This window comes from Merops nubicus, unplaced genomic scaffold (assembly GCF_000691845.1).
Source record: "Merops nubicus isolate BGI_N331 unplaced genomic scaffold, ASM69184v1 scaffold8506, whole genome shotgun sequence".
NCBI classification, from domain to species: domain Eukaryota; kingdom Metazoa; phylum Chordata; class Aves; order Coraciiformes; family Meropidae; genus Merops; species Merops nubicus.
The window spans coordinates 1-14,889 of record NW_008612872.1 but is presented as its reverse complement, the minus strand read 5'-3'; the positions used below and the strand labels follow the sequence as shown (position 1 = coordinate 14,889).

At 39.7% G+C, this 14,889-nt stretch overlaps 1 protein-coding gene across 1 annotated transcript in view; it reads right to left on the bottom strand.

Annotated features, from left to right (window-relative positions):
* The window catches only part of EBF1 (early B-cell factor 1), a gene marked incomplete at its 5' end in the record, with an annotated part of 72,272 nt that extends 58,156 nt beyond the window's left edge, over positions 1 to 14,116 (bottom strand). The window contains 2 exons of the mRNA XM_008941684.1: positions 6,786 to 6,912; positions 13,986 to 14,116. Of these exons, the coding sequence (XP_008939932.1) occupies positions 6,786 to 6,912; positions 13,986 to 14,116 (258 nt within the window). The remainder of the gene's footprint in view (positions 1 to 6,785; positions 6,913 to 13,985) is intronic.
* Between the last annotated feature and the right edge of the window lie 773 nt (positions 14,117 to 14,889).

Genomic DNA, 14,889 nt, shown 5'->3' with positions numbered 1-14,889 from the left:
TCCTTTCCCTAGATTCTGCAAACCAAACCAACAACCCTAATATTTCTAATATTTGACCCTGGTAACTGTCCGTATGTCACTCCACTGGGCACATCCTAACAAACTTCAAAGCAAACACTTCTCTAACAACATTAACTCTCAAGCCCACCACTAAATAATAAGGACTGACATTATTTCATCTAGGAAAGCTTGTTCCAGAACAATTGCAGCCATTTTAATTGTTTTCCCTAAAAATTTCCAGAGAGGAAAAGCAGAGCAAGTGTTAACACTGACTCAGCAAAGCATCTGAATTAATGGACTGGAACTTAGAAAGAGTCAGGTTCAAGCTTAAATTAAAATAGAGATTTCCTGAGGGCAACTTTCCTTTTCAAGGGCAAGCAACACCCAAGTTGAAATCACCAGTGTCGGTGCTTGGAGGGAGAGACTGTAGCAATCCCTCCCTTGTTTTCCCATCTGTATTTTACCTGCAAGTGTCTGGGACCCAGCAGTGGTGTCATGAGGACCCAGCTCCTCAGTGACCATGACCAACTCCTAAGGTAGCAGAAAGCCATGCATACAGCTTAACTTCTTCAGCCCAAGGCATCACTGCAAAGGCAGGTCCATCTCTGAGTGCCACACACTACCTGATGACTCCAGTGTCCCCATGGCAAGGTCTAACTGGGAACAAACACTCAACACAATGAGGTGAAAGGGGAACCCAATGAACTCTGCATTAGGATGTTTTTCAGATAGCTGTTATGAGGTTTCTTTCGCTCATTTCCAGAGACATTAATTAAATTCACCAGTAAAAGGCTACATTTACGAATTTCATTCTTCCTTACTTGATTGTGCTATAGTTAGGATTTACCATCTCTGCTCTGTAGAGTCTCTCTGAGATCAGGAACTGGCTTTATACTGAGAGTCCAAAGCACAGGGTAACCTGCAGTGCAGGGCTCTCCTGCTTTTAAGAACAAACACCAGCTCTTATTTTAAACGTTATACATTTCTTTGGATCAAGGGATTTTTTTCTGTTCTTCTGTAGCACTCTGTGACTATTTAACTTCAAGATACTTTTTATTCTACCACTGCTATTAATATTTACTAATGAAATCCAGATAAAAACTGCTGTTAAAAGCAAATGGCATTCATTTGCTAGGTACCAGATCTCATAGCTGGTCACTCTCCTGGAGAAGTGATGTGCTCTATATTTCATTTCAGATTAATGATCATCATATCTTTGAGGGTGAAGATTTTATAAACACATCAGGATAGAACCCAGGCCAGCATCAGAGACACTGGCTTTTTAATTTTATTTTTATTGTTCTGTTGATGGTGGTCTTCTCTCCTCATTGATACTAATCAGCTATTTAAATGCTCGTGATTTAATAATAAACACACATGAATGAGGCATTGTAAAACTAATGAGGTTGTGTATTTACTGATGTTGAGAATAACTGCCACTAGGTTTTAACATTTCTCAGGAACTAACAGATACATAACTACAGCCAAGGTTAGCTGGTGTAAGGGGTCAACCTCTAGCTCACAGGGCTCAAGAAAGGCTCCAATGGGGCTACATGAACCTCTTGCATGTCTCTTACCACCACTTTTTTTTCCTTTTTCTTTTTTTTTTTTTTAAGTCTACAAACTCCAGAACTCTCCATTCTGAAAACTGATTGCTTCATTGATTATGTATCTTTTGATCTTTCCATAGTTAATTGTTATTGGTGCCTTCTTGAAAGTAGAAAAATTTCCTATCAAAGGAATCACTGAAGTTTACCAGGCTGGAAACTTTAGGGACTGGAGATCACCTTCTAAATGATACCAATTCTGACTGGATCTGTGTACATGACTTAAGTCTCTGCTTCTAGAGCCACAAACTGAAATTTTAAATGGAGATGGGTAGTTTTGGTCTCAGTCTTGGAAGTATTTGACTTCAGAAATGAAAAGAGAATGAGCCTCAGAAGATGACTACCCCTGTGCTACTGTAAATTAAACCATGTAAATAAAAACCTAAAAGTGAAGCCACCTAAAAATGAGGCTTTTGAAAATGTTGCCCAAATCATCTGTGATCTGCAAGGCTCTTCCTGTTTGTACACAAACTCAAATACTTTCAGGAGTAAATAAGGGGTGAAATAAGGATGGAGCAGGGTTGTTTTCCATGAGGCTATTTCTTCTTTGTAGCAACTAGGGGAGTGAAAAGTTCTCTGAGAAGCCCTACGACATTTCAGAGAAAGGGGCAGTTTCCCAGAAATTTGGCAAATACGTTGACCTTCACAGTGCATTTCTCCATCACCCTACCCAGAATGGCCCGAAAGCACAACGCAGACGCTCGGCAGGACTCCGCGCGGCCTGACTCGGCCTTTCTCACAGTTATCCAGGAGGATCCGTTCTCAGCATCAGGGTTATTCACACAGCACAGCCCTGAGCATCTACACTGACCCTACACCCACCCAGCCCTGTCAGCAGCACTTCCAGAGACATACCGTGTCCTGTAGCTTATAACAAACCCCAAATGAGCTGCGAGGGGACTTGCCTGTTTCTCTAGGTACCCTGTCAGCACATGGAGAGCTTAGCCCAGAGCCTCCCTGCCAGACTCATGCAAATGAAAAGGTCCCTAAATTCCAACCTCTATCCTGCCACATAACCAAGTTTTAAAAAAAGGAACAGGATTTGGAGTACTGCTTAGCCAAGGATCAGAATTAAATTCATGTTGTATATATAACCTTAGTGAAAAAGCTGTGTACTTCTGGCCTCTGTGTAGTCCTTTGCTCTAGTTTGGGAACGAAATCACAAACCCTTAAACTGAGCAGGTGGTAGAAGACACAGCATAATGTATTTTTATGGACCTTCCATATGTCCTTTCCAATATGCAGTGAAATAAATTCTCCTTTCACTTACATTCATACAATCCCACTCAAATGTCGTGGTTTAGTAGCATAGCAAAATACATTTGTGAATATCATGCTTTCCATAATGCACCCCTTTTTAAAAATTAAAACAAAGGGGGGAAAAAAAAAAAAAAAAAAAAAACACAAAAAAAACCTCAAAGGCTTGTCCAGGTATCACAAATTCGTGCCAATTCTCATCCCTTAACTCAATCATATATATTGTGAGTCCCTAAGCAAACTACCTATGGATTTGTAGCCCTAATAGCTTTTCCCTTTATCTCAGTTTCTCCAGTCCTAAAATAATGGTAGTAATACATAATGACTCCTAAATTGTGAAATGAAGTTTAATTCATTCAGTGCTCCTCATTACCAGAACAGAATTGCAGACGAAGAGTGCCACAGGGAAATACTGACCAGCATGTTTTGGTATTTCTGTGTGCAACATGGACTTTTAATATTATTCTAAAATGAGCATACATGCAAGATGCGATCAGACCTGTATTTCTAATAATGTTCTCTCAGGAACATCAAAGATTAAAATCTAAGACATAATTGCTCTGTAAGTACATGCTAAGGGCTTGCAGATGAAAAATAAAAAAAAACTTATGTTGTCTTGTAAGCACAGGGTTGACACCGGCTTATTTCTTTCAAAAATACCTTCAAAAGCCAGGATTTCTCTGTATATATGTGACCCTGATTCCTAGATGGTACATGAACTACTTAGAGATCATGTTACCAAGTTATTTGCAGCTAAAGAGGAAAAAAAGGCTAAAATTAATGGGTCACCGGGTATTTTCTTCTGAGAACTTAAGTACTTAACAGTAAGAAAAAAAAAATAGTTTACAGCCAGGTGGCTTGAGGGGATATTTTGTTGAACACTGATTAAAAATAATTTCTTCTGAATGAGACCTGACCACAAAATGGGACCATTAACGAGCAGAGACATTCTCACCAGAAAGGAAACTATGCTTGATCAACTCCTGCACCGCCCACAAACCCCGGGTCCTTTTCTCTTTCTCTCTCACACTCTTCTCTTCTATTTTTTCCCCCCTCTTTTTCTCCTTTCCCCTTTTCTTGTTCTTAATAGCAGTGTAAATAAGCAGCAAGTGATGCTGAAATGTTTTCAGCCAAAAACAGAGGCCAAACTCCTCTGAGAAAACATTTGGCCTCTGTGGTTTTGTAATATGTTCCAGAACACTGAGTTCACTAAAGAACATTGTGAAAAACTCCCATCGGCTGGAGTGATGCTGGGGAATGTTACTGTATCCCAACTTCCAATTGGTCCATTTCCTGCAGGCCTTGTTAAAAAAAAAAAAAATAAAAAACAACAACAAAAAAAATAGTGCTATGTGGGAGTTAAAACAAAGTTCTCATGGGAAAAATGAATGGCAAGAAATTCTAGCTTTAAAAGAAACAGCTAATCTGCTAGTTTGATTGTTCTTCAAAACTTACAATGAACCAATAATCCTAATTAAAACCACTTGGCCTAGTTCTCTAAAGCATCATAGCTTTTTCTATGCTTCGTTTGTACACACCATAGACTATTAGTTTTTTTCTAGTGCTCACTAACAAAGTGCTGACTTTGTTGGGATGGCTGAGCTAATTTCGTGAACTCAGTGTGAAACCTTAGCTAAACAAAATTGTGGTAATTTTCCTTAATTTGTAAAAGTGATTGGAGTGCAAACAAAATTTTCCTCTTGGGTCAATCCTATAATTTTCAATTAACTAAAACTAATCGGCAGGCGTGTACTGAACCTGCATTTTGTTTAAAGGGCTGGAAGGCTCTTCTGAAGGTCAGGATGCATTAATTGTTTTTATTTTAGTTTCATTTAGTCCTTTTTAAAAAGCCACATTTAAGTTCAGCCTGCCTCTAGAAGGAAAATGGAAATTGTGTGAGGTACGACTTCAGTCACAAGAGCTTTTATGTGTCTCTCTTAACTCCACAAAGGCTGCATAAGTACGAGAATTGTCCGTGGATTGGATCACCTTTGATTTTATCATTGTTGTTTGGCATTTCAAATCTTTCATTGATTTAATGAAAAAGAATGTGTTTTAAACACTAATTTGAAAATTCTTATACAGAAGCACCCTCCCTACCAGGACACCGTATTTCCCCATTCAGCCATCTGCTTCTGGGCAGACAGGTAAACTGCTGCCCTCCATTTTACTGAAAAAGCTAGTTAACAATAATCTGAAAAGCAAAACTAAAATAGGTCCAAGACATTTCTACATTTAAATCATAAAACAAAGTCCCCCAAAAGGTCTTTGCAAAGTCAAGGGGGGCAGGTTTCCTTCCTTTCTTCTCCTGCATGCTTGCCCCCTCACCAGCCCCAGACGCATCTCCCCCAGTGCCTTGACAACCAGCAGGACAGCACAACTTATAGTGAGTAAGAAAGTGAGAAGGGAAAGGATTGGTGGACAAACCACCTAGAACTCAGTCTGACACTTTCATGTGGTAGACACTGGCAATTTGCACCAGCTGGCAACTTGACTGTTTGCTTTTTGTTTTGTTCCCACACATTCAAACCCTAAATAACCTTTTCTGATATGGTGCATTATTGTCCAATATATGAACTTCCCACCCACTATTGAAATCATAATGCTCACAACAAACACACACAGCCTCCAGAAGCACCTGCTGCTCAGCTGGCAAGGCGATATATGAACACTTTACGAACACTCAGTTTAAAGAAACCCAGTGCATAATCCCAGCTGGGGGAGAGGGTATTTGAATCACAGAATCATTCAGGTTTGAAAAGACCTCTAAGATCATCAAGTCCAACCACCAACTCAACACCACCATGACCACTAAACCATGTGCTGAAGTACCACTTTATAAGGCACCTCTGTTTAACTTGCTCAGTGTTAAGAAAAATCAAATGAGAGTTTTGCTACGCAGTTGGAGCACAAAAGTCTCTCCTCTGCCTCAGGTCCCTGTGTGCACATTCGCAGCTGGTGCCATACATGTGCCCAGTGCAATTCAGAATGCCTCACAGCCACAAGTATTTATGATATATCTTATTCTTAAAGTTTCAGGAGTAATCAAGAATGGGGAAAGGAATTACACTGGATCATAATGAACCACATTTCAGGCAAACAGTCTTGCCTGCGTATGTCGAACCACAAGCGTATAAAAGAACAAGCACATCAATACCTGGACCAAGCCATTAATCCTTGTAGCATGCACACCTCCCAAGGAATCAACGACACATTCTTTTGAAAAAGTTAGGCTGTTACTTGATTTACTTCCCAAGCCATTCTTATCACTGCTGGGAGCAGTTTAACATTGACAGCACCTGCAATGTCCTAGCATGTCCTAGTTTTGTTAATGACCCTTCAGGCCAAATCACTCAACTTAGTGGCCTCAGTGTTGAATGCCACCCCAAAACACACTGCAGGTCACTATGGCTGCAGCACTGGCTGGGGTGAAAGCTACTTAGTCTCCCTGGAAGCTCGAGACAAGTAGGTTATGGTGACATGGGCAGGCAAACAGGCTCCTGCTTCTAATACTTGCAACGTTTGCTGGACCATATGAGATGCAGACATTCAGCAAGACACTTCTTCAGGGCAGATTCATGAGTGCACTAGTATGTCTTGCTCTTATGCTTGCACTCTTCCTCTGTTTGTTTAAGTACTCGAGTATCCGCTTCTCTCCTTCCTCTCCCCTCCTGGGTAAAGAGATGTCCCAGTGTGAAGACAAACAAGCAAACAAAAATCCCATACTGGTATGTTTTCAGATTCATCTCTACAGTCATCCATTTCTGAAATCTGACCTTAAATTGGTACCTTCAATGACATGCTCAGCCAAAATAATGAAATACAGTACAGTTTTTAAAGATGAAAGCAGAAGCCCTAGCAAGTGTGATATATTGCCTGCCCTATTTCTCCATGGTATATCTAGGACTAAAGCATCCTTACCTGTGTAAATGAATCTTCCAGGCGTTCCCTTGCAAAATTGCTTAGACTTGTAGGACAATGTGACTTCTACAACCCCTGGGATATGTCGGGGAGGCGTCTGTACACGGATGGCATGAGGAGTAATCAGCTAGAGGAAAGCATCAAGAAAGGAGAAGAAAAGGAAAAAAAAAAAAGCACTGTTAGATGCTGAACACTTTAATAACACTTTCCTCTCAGATCACAGTAAACAAGCTTTGAAACATGTAATTAACCTGTCAATGTTTGAATACAATCTTGATGTAATACACACAAAAGCCAGTGACTACAATATTTACAAGCATTCTCCTTCTCAGCCATAACAACATTATTTCTGTTTTCATACACGGCAGGCACTTGCTTCCTAGCACAAGCATTAGCCCTGGTTTAATGCAATCACAGCAGCAGGATGCCATGTTTGCTCAGGTGAACACTGGGGTCATGACAGTGTCCAACAAATCTGATTGATAAATGATACTCAGTTATATGTGTGAACCTGGTGAAGCACAAGCCCAGGCTGGGATTCACTGCACCACCCAAGCCCAGGCAGGCTTTTAAATGCACTGGTCCCCAGCTGAGATCTGTACACTGCAGAAGCACTGTGCTGCTCTTTTCATTTTCTGTTCATTCTGTGGAGGTATAGCTTGTTACCACAGAATTGCAAAGTTTGGCTTCTGAAGGATTCTGGATCTTCCTTGCAAATGAAGAGAGCACTCAGAAGGCATATACCAAATAGAACCATCTAACCATCCCTTCCAGTCTGCCTTCACTGCAATGATTGACACACGTCTGAGAGGGCTCCAACAGATGTGGATTTATACAGAAGTAAGTAGACACTTGCTAATGGGGCTGGGGATCCTGAGCGTCTTAACACAAAAAGTTGGGGGGGTTAGAGCTGCACTTTCCAGGCTCTAGACTATTTTTGCTCTTTCAGGATTCTAGACTGCATTTAAAACATAGTCCCTGAAACTAATATTAGAGCTATCAAGGAGTTCGCTAATTTATGGTAGGTTAACTCAAATCTCTGCTGCACTCAGGAACTACAGCATTGTCCTCCCCTTCACCAAAATGTTGTCTTCTACTTCTTATGCTCCTTCACATAAGAACAGTATAAAGAGCTATATAGAAAAGGTGACATGATTGTGTCCATCAACCAAATTGCAGCTCTGGCACACGGAAAATCCTTCTCTGACTGACTGGGGCACATGAACACAGTTCTTGAGAGGCAAACAAGACCAAGACCATAACCAGCCTTGACAATGAGCAACACCATGGGCACCCTATACAGACAGTCAACTGCTCCATGCTGTTGGTCAAATTGTGTCCTGGATTAGGGAGCATGTTTCAAAGAGTTTCAGTCCATGGACTGCTTTTACTTCAACTGAGTTGTCTTACAGTTGGACAGACCAAAGCCTTAAAGTCTAAGCCAATTCTCTACATGCCCTCGATGCTCAGCAGAGGCAGGAAGCACTGCCAAATAGCAACTTATTTCCACTGCTTTAGACACCTCTCACATTGGGATGAGCTCCTCTGTGGAAGCATCTACCTTTCTCCAACAAATTGAGATGACAGTTTCAAACTAGATGCTTAACTGTAGGCAGTCAAACATAGCTGAGATAAATCACATCCTCAAGTGGTTTTAGTTAACTGGGTGAACTGGCAAGATGAGCAAAGTTTCATGACATTTTTTAGAGAGAAAATATTTGTAAAAACAGCCAAGGATTTTAATAGTAAAGGTTAACATTCTAGTCTTACTACACCAACATGTGCCTTGCACCCATCACCCCCATTCTGGCATGAGCTATACAGGCAGCTTCTGGTTGTTTCTTTGAATTTCCCAGCATTTACTGGTCTGTCACCACTTTAACGTTCTTTAAACATAATTTGTGGCATTTTCCAATACTCATCTTCCCTAGTTCCCAAGAAATGTCTGACCTATTTATGGTCCATTGTTAAAGAGAGCTGGGGAGAGTTAAGCAAGTTTCCTGGTTTGTTCTCCACAAACAGTTTGGTTTTCCTTTGTGCTCTGAAGTAAATAAGTTTAACTGTGTTTAAAACCACAAATATACAATAATGTCGCCCACACATTCCCCAAGGGTGAACATTATGTCTGAAGTCCTATGGTTTAGGATACTCAGGATATATTTTACTCCTCTCTTCTCTAGAAGTAAAGCTTGGGAGGTATACCAAGAAATACATGTATCTTTTCCTTTTGCTTCTTCTGCTTAGCATCTGCCACTGACCACTGTCAGGGATATAGTGCTGAGCTAGAAAGACCTTTCTTCTGGGTCAGCCTTCAGTTCTCACACACACAGAAAGGAACTGGCTAGTTCAGTTACATACAAGTAGTCCCCTATGTTGCTCTCATGTCAAGAAATTGCCTCTAAGGGACAAGAAATATCACTGTACTTCAAAACCTGCTCTCTGAAACTCACGTTTGGTCCCAAACTCTGATTCCCCTGTGCTGCCAGGTTCTGTGTTATGGACCAGCACCAGCTCTCTGAATTGCCCTCTGGTTTGCAATCTGAGTGGCTCAACAGGTGCTACATAGGTCTGGGTACTCCAGGCTCACCTACACACGAGCAAAACTGTCCCTGACTCCAGAAACATGGGATGTTTTCCTGTCTACACCGGCAACTCGTGGGCTGACCTTGGGAATCCACACCACCTTTTCCTGGCATGTTCCACCACCTACGGAAGCCTCTAAGCCCCAAACTGTTGGAGGCTGGTGCAGCATTCTGGGAAGACATCACTGCATGCTCACCCTGTTGTTTTTACAGACATCTGTCATTGCCCAGTGCCAAACACAAGATACTGAGCTAGATGAACCTCCATGCCTGACCCCATAGGGTCATTTCTATGTTCTAACCTCAGATGGGAACTCTTGGTGCATTAACAAACACCGTAACAACTGCAGCAATGACATGCCAAGAACTAAGAATCTGTAAATATGAGTTATATATATTTCTGAACACATATTTAAATGTAAATCTTGAGCAAGGCATTACCCTGTGATTTGGAGAGGAGCCCACCACCCAAAATCTCTGATCCAGCTTCCACCTCCATTCCAACCTTTGGCTAATTGAGATCTGGAGCTAGACATAAAACTAGTAACTGGACCCTTTCTTCCAAGGGATTTTTCAAGTGAATTAGTATGATACTTGGCAACTGCACTAGCTATTCAATATAAACTCTTACATGTCAGCTGGGACATGCTGTGGATTGCATTAAAACCTGAGTTAGAGACCTTCAGAATGGAGGGAGGTGCGTGTCCTTCAAAATACAAAACCCATTTGGTCTCAGTGTGTACAGCAAGCCTCTTTCTGTGGTTTGCTAATATATTCTAGACATTCTTGTATGATACAGCATCATTTCACACTCTTTAGAGTGCCAGGTTACTTTCTTTTTTTAAAAATGACATTTTATAAGGACATGTCATTAATCTGAGTCACTAGTTTATTTTTGCGTGCTTGAGCTCTGGTTTGTGGTTAGGGAAATGGTGACAATCAGTCATAAATTTAACTTGCACTCTACGTGAAGAGGACCATTAGAACAGGAACGAAGAAAAATCCCACCAACTGAAGATAATGACAGCTTTTGGTGAAAACAGGACCTTTAAGATATCTATATTTTTAAAAATGACTAGTGACTTTGCATGGCTTAATTCTGGGCATCCAGATGCTGCTTAATAAGCCTTGGTTTTCAAAAAGAGGGTGCCTACTCATTTTTTAAAAATGAGTCAGACCTTCGAAATACACACTCAAAACTAGACACTTCCAAAATCAATAATAAACATAAAACGTAAAACAAAAACTATGTCATAGAATTTGATTCAGCAGCATTAAAAAAAAAGGCCAAACCAAAAAACTTGTCCTTTGGTTTTGTGCTGTACAAAGGTAAAATAACTGAAGTTTCAGTGTTTCATCTTTTCTTAATATAAAAGAAAAAGTTGTTTCCAGCTGACTCTGTACAGCTGGAGGAATGTTCTTGGCAGGAAAATGTTTGAAGAAATAGTTCATTTTAAGCAAATATTGTGGAATATTTAGAAGAAACTAATTTTGTCTTCACGATCATGTATTTGCCCTGAAACTCGACTGTCAGAGTTTCAGCCCCCAAGTAAGAGAGAGAAACAACAGGGGATTTTTATCAGCACCTCATATTTGGAATATTTACAACCACGCACAGACCCAGAAGGCTGGGTAAAAACCTGCAAATAACAACTCTGTCTGTTTGTGGACTGGACAAACAGAAAGACAGAGTCTGTCTGGCAACCAGACTGCTTGCTGGGCGTTGGCTGTCCAGATTCAGCATGTGCACACGATAGATCAATGCCGTTTGTTTGGCGCTTACGAAAGTCTCTTCAAAAAAAGGCATTAGATGGCCCATTTTGCTGTATTCTAAAAATATCAAGGGCTTTTAAAGTCATTTTTATAAAGTAATAAGGGAGTTAAGGATTAATTGAACCTACTGGCTTAGGGTATCTGCACTTCTGCACAAAATTAATGTGACAAATTAAGTTTTTATTTAGTTCTCCCTGGCTGAGAAAGGTTGTAATTATGTTAGAGTGTTTACAGCTAAAATATATGTTTAAATAATAAATATGTGTTTCAGAAACCATTTCAAACCTCCTTTTTTAACACAGTCAACTCCATTTCAAGCATATAAATATTTCAATTACAAAAGTTGAATACATGTAAAATAAATTAAAAATATATTATTTACATTTCAAATTATTTATAACATATGCTGCTTGACAGCAACAAATTCACCCTTAACATGAACAATTTTTTCTTTTTTTTTGCTTTTAACTTTTCTTCTGAACTGTGTTAGGATTTATATTTTAAATATCCATGCATTTCAGGTTCTTACATGGATTTTGCTATAATAAAATCTGAGTAATATAGGACCTTTACAATAATTATCTTCACAGCACCTCTCTGAAGAAGGTGGCTAATCTTATTAGTATGTTAGAGAAAGGGAATTGAACTTTAAGCAGATTATGTGATTTGCTCAAGGTCCTGTGCAAAGTCTGTGGCAAAATGATGCTTAATTTAAATAATAGACTTCATCCCCCAAACCACCTGCAATCACAGCTGAAAGGAAAGCTAGAAAAATTCATGTGAAAATGCATTGCAAGACTCATTCTTTTTCTTTAGCTTCCACCTATCTAGTTTTGTTTTGGATTTTCTGCAGTTCAGTTAAAATCATGTTTCCTTTGGATCCATGAAATAAAGGGATGAACTTGAAAATCCGTCTTGAATTCAGTGACAAAATAATCTGGCTGGGTTTGCTTAAAACTAGGCCTGACTGGAAACTCAGGATGAACCTGCTCCAGGTTTGAAATGATACTGAAATTCAGAAGAGTGACAGTTCAATTCTACACTCTCTTAAAATAAAACAAAAATGTTCTTCCTGGGCACTGAAATGCACTAAGCATTTTTTAGAAATGTGAAGGCAAGTGAAAGAAATTATTTTGTACTTCATAGGTGGTTACTATGTGTAATTTGAATTACTTATGGATCACTATGATTTAGGGATCACGCATGCATTTCTGCACCTGTTTATCATGTTTGTTTGCTTCTTTTAGAATTAATTTCTTTTCCCCTACAGGATTTTCTATGGCTCTCATAGCCTATGAAACAGAGAAGCAACTCTGTAAGGGAGAGACAGTGAAATAGTTTGCAGTCAGAGCCAACTTGCAGCCTCTTATAGCATTCACAACAAATAGACTGGCTTTGGTCTGGACCCCCTGTAACATTATTAATTTTATGACAAGGCCTTGCAACCATCAGCAACACTGTTTTGACCAGCACTCACTCTCCGGAGATTAGAAATTGCCAATTAATGGCTTCCACTAATAAATAGAATCAAGATTTATAATGAAAGATCCAATTCTGCAGTACCAAAATCAGAGCACTTTGCTCACAGCCTCTTCACCTTTCCCTATTAAATGTCTGTAGCCATAATAGCTTCAATCCTAACACACAAAATGCTTACTCTGGACCCAGGGGGCACTTTCATGATCACATAAGGGCTTCAGAATAGGGCTCATTTAATAGATCTTTTCTGGAATGCCCTTTCATCCACACTTGTCCTCGAGTGGAAGGATGAGAGAGAGAGAATAGCAAAGCCCATGAAGAACATTAGAGAATACTCTTCATATGGAAAAAAAATGCTGCCATATGTGCAATGGAATCAGTAGGGGAATCATGCTGGGTATGAATTAACCTATAATGTTGATTTAATATTATAGGATATAAGGTAAAACATCAGAAGATCCTGACGTTACCGGATAAGCCTTGTATAGCTGCTTTGGAAATGGTGGTTTGTTAGCATGTTTATTTCAGTATGAAAATAATAATTTCTTATAAATATTTCTTATAAAACCTCCAAAATGCTTCTGAAAAGCCATAAACACAAAATGTAAACCGTTCCTTGAAGCTGCCTTCCCATGCCAGTGAAGCCAGTGGGAGCTCTGCCCTGACCTCTATGGCCCTGTGCAATGGAAGGAGCTGTCTGGGTGATGGTGCCTGGGTTTTAACTTGCCACAGGCTTTTGAGGAACATCAGACTCCATGTTTAATTGTGTGTCAGGGGAAAAAAGGGTTTAAGAAACTGTGAGAAACACCAAAAACTGGGTAAGAAACAAAAAACGGTTACTGTGAAACTATGGAGGCCTATGCTAAGTATGTCAAGTCTGTATTTTCCACTGTGGAGACAACACTGTGCATTTGATTGCTGTTATGAAAATGATACTTAACACGAAGTGCCCACACTTTAAGAATATGCGACTCAGAGATGCTGAATTTCTGCAGTCTCCACCTCACTGAGCTGCAGCTACAGGCAGCCAGTTTCCCTGGAAAGCAGGATCATCTAAACGCTTGTTTCCTGTGGGCCGTTAGCTATTGTAGTGCTGAATGCAGAATTACCCACACAGGCATTTATCTGTCTTTTTTCTTAGAATAAAACCCACTAAACTAAATTCTGGGCCAGTGAGAGGAGATGCAAATCCCCTGGCTGTAATGGATTTCTGCCACAGGTAAATTTGACTAATTATTTTCATAAAACTGAGGGCAGGATTCACATCACAACAGTTGTTGCTGATTTAGCATGTGGCACAGAAAAAGGACAGGCTAGCTGTAAGCTACACAAAGCTATTAGACATTATCGTTCAGACAACACCTACCTCACTCCAAACCAGCATGGTGCCGAATATGACCTGTAACCCATCAAAGAAATTGTCTCCTATGATGATGACAGTGGCACCTCCTGTAGTCCATCCTTCACTTGGACTGATGGCTTTGATACATGGTGTAGCTGCTTTTCAACACACATGAAAAAGAGAAGTATTCTGCTGTTAGAACCAGATTTTAATGATAGAAGACTTGAGAAAAATAAAATAAAAGGAGCTTTCATTTTCCCCCCTTACTAACACAAAGATTTCAGCGATCACATTCTTTCTAGTACATGTGCATGACCTCAAACTATATCTTTGGAAGCATTTTTTCTCAATTAATTTCTGTTTGGTTTTGTTATCTGCACTAAAAAAACCCCAACTTTTTAAAGCATACATTAACGGAAAAATCATAGCATGATAAGCAGAGATCAATTGGAAATCAGAACAATTCCCATCTTTATTCTATATGAAATGTGCAATACCTGAGTTAATAAAACAGCCTCCAGTGAGTTGGCTTTATTATCCATCATAACCTAAATTCACCAAGGAAACTCCCATAAATATTATGAAAAATACTGGCTAAATAAAAAAGGGTGTAACCCTCAACATTTCTTTAACTATTCTGCAATCAGATCCAGGTTGTTCTAATATTAAACCACCCTGCCTTGCTTAATTCTTTGGCTACTATAAAAAAAATCACCAAAGTCCACAACCCTGCCATGTAGTAATTGCAGTTATGTTGCTTCTACTGGATAATCAAGAAGCATGTGCAATGTATTCTGTTGTATTCATTGAGCCTGTCCCTGCTTTCACTAGCCACTTTCTTGGCACCATATGTACTAAGTGCCTCCTCAGAGGATGTCAAAACGTCAAGTGCTGTTCATATTAATCATAGAATCATAGAATGCTTTAG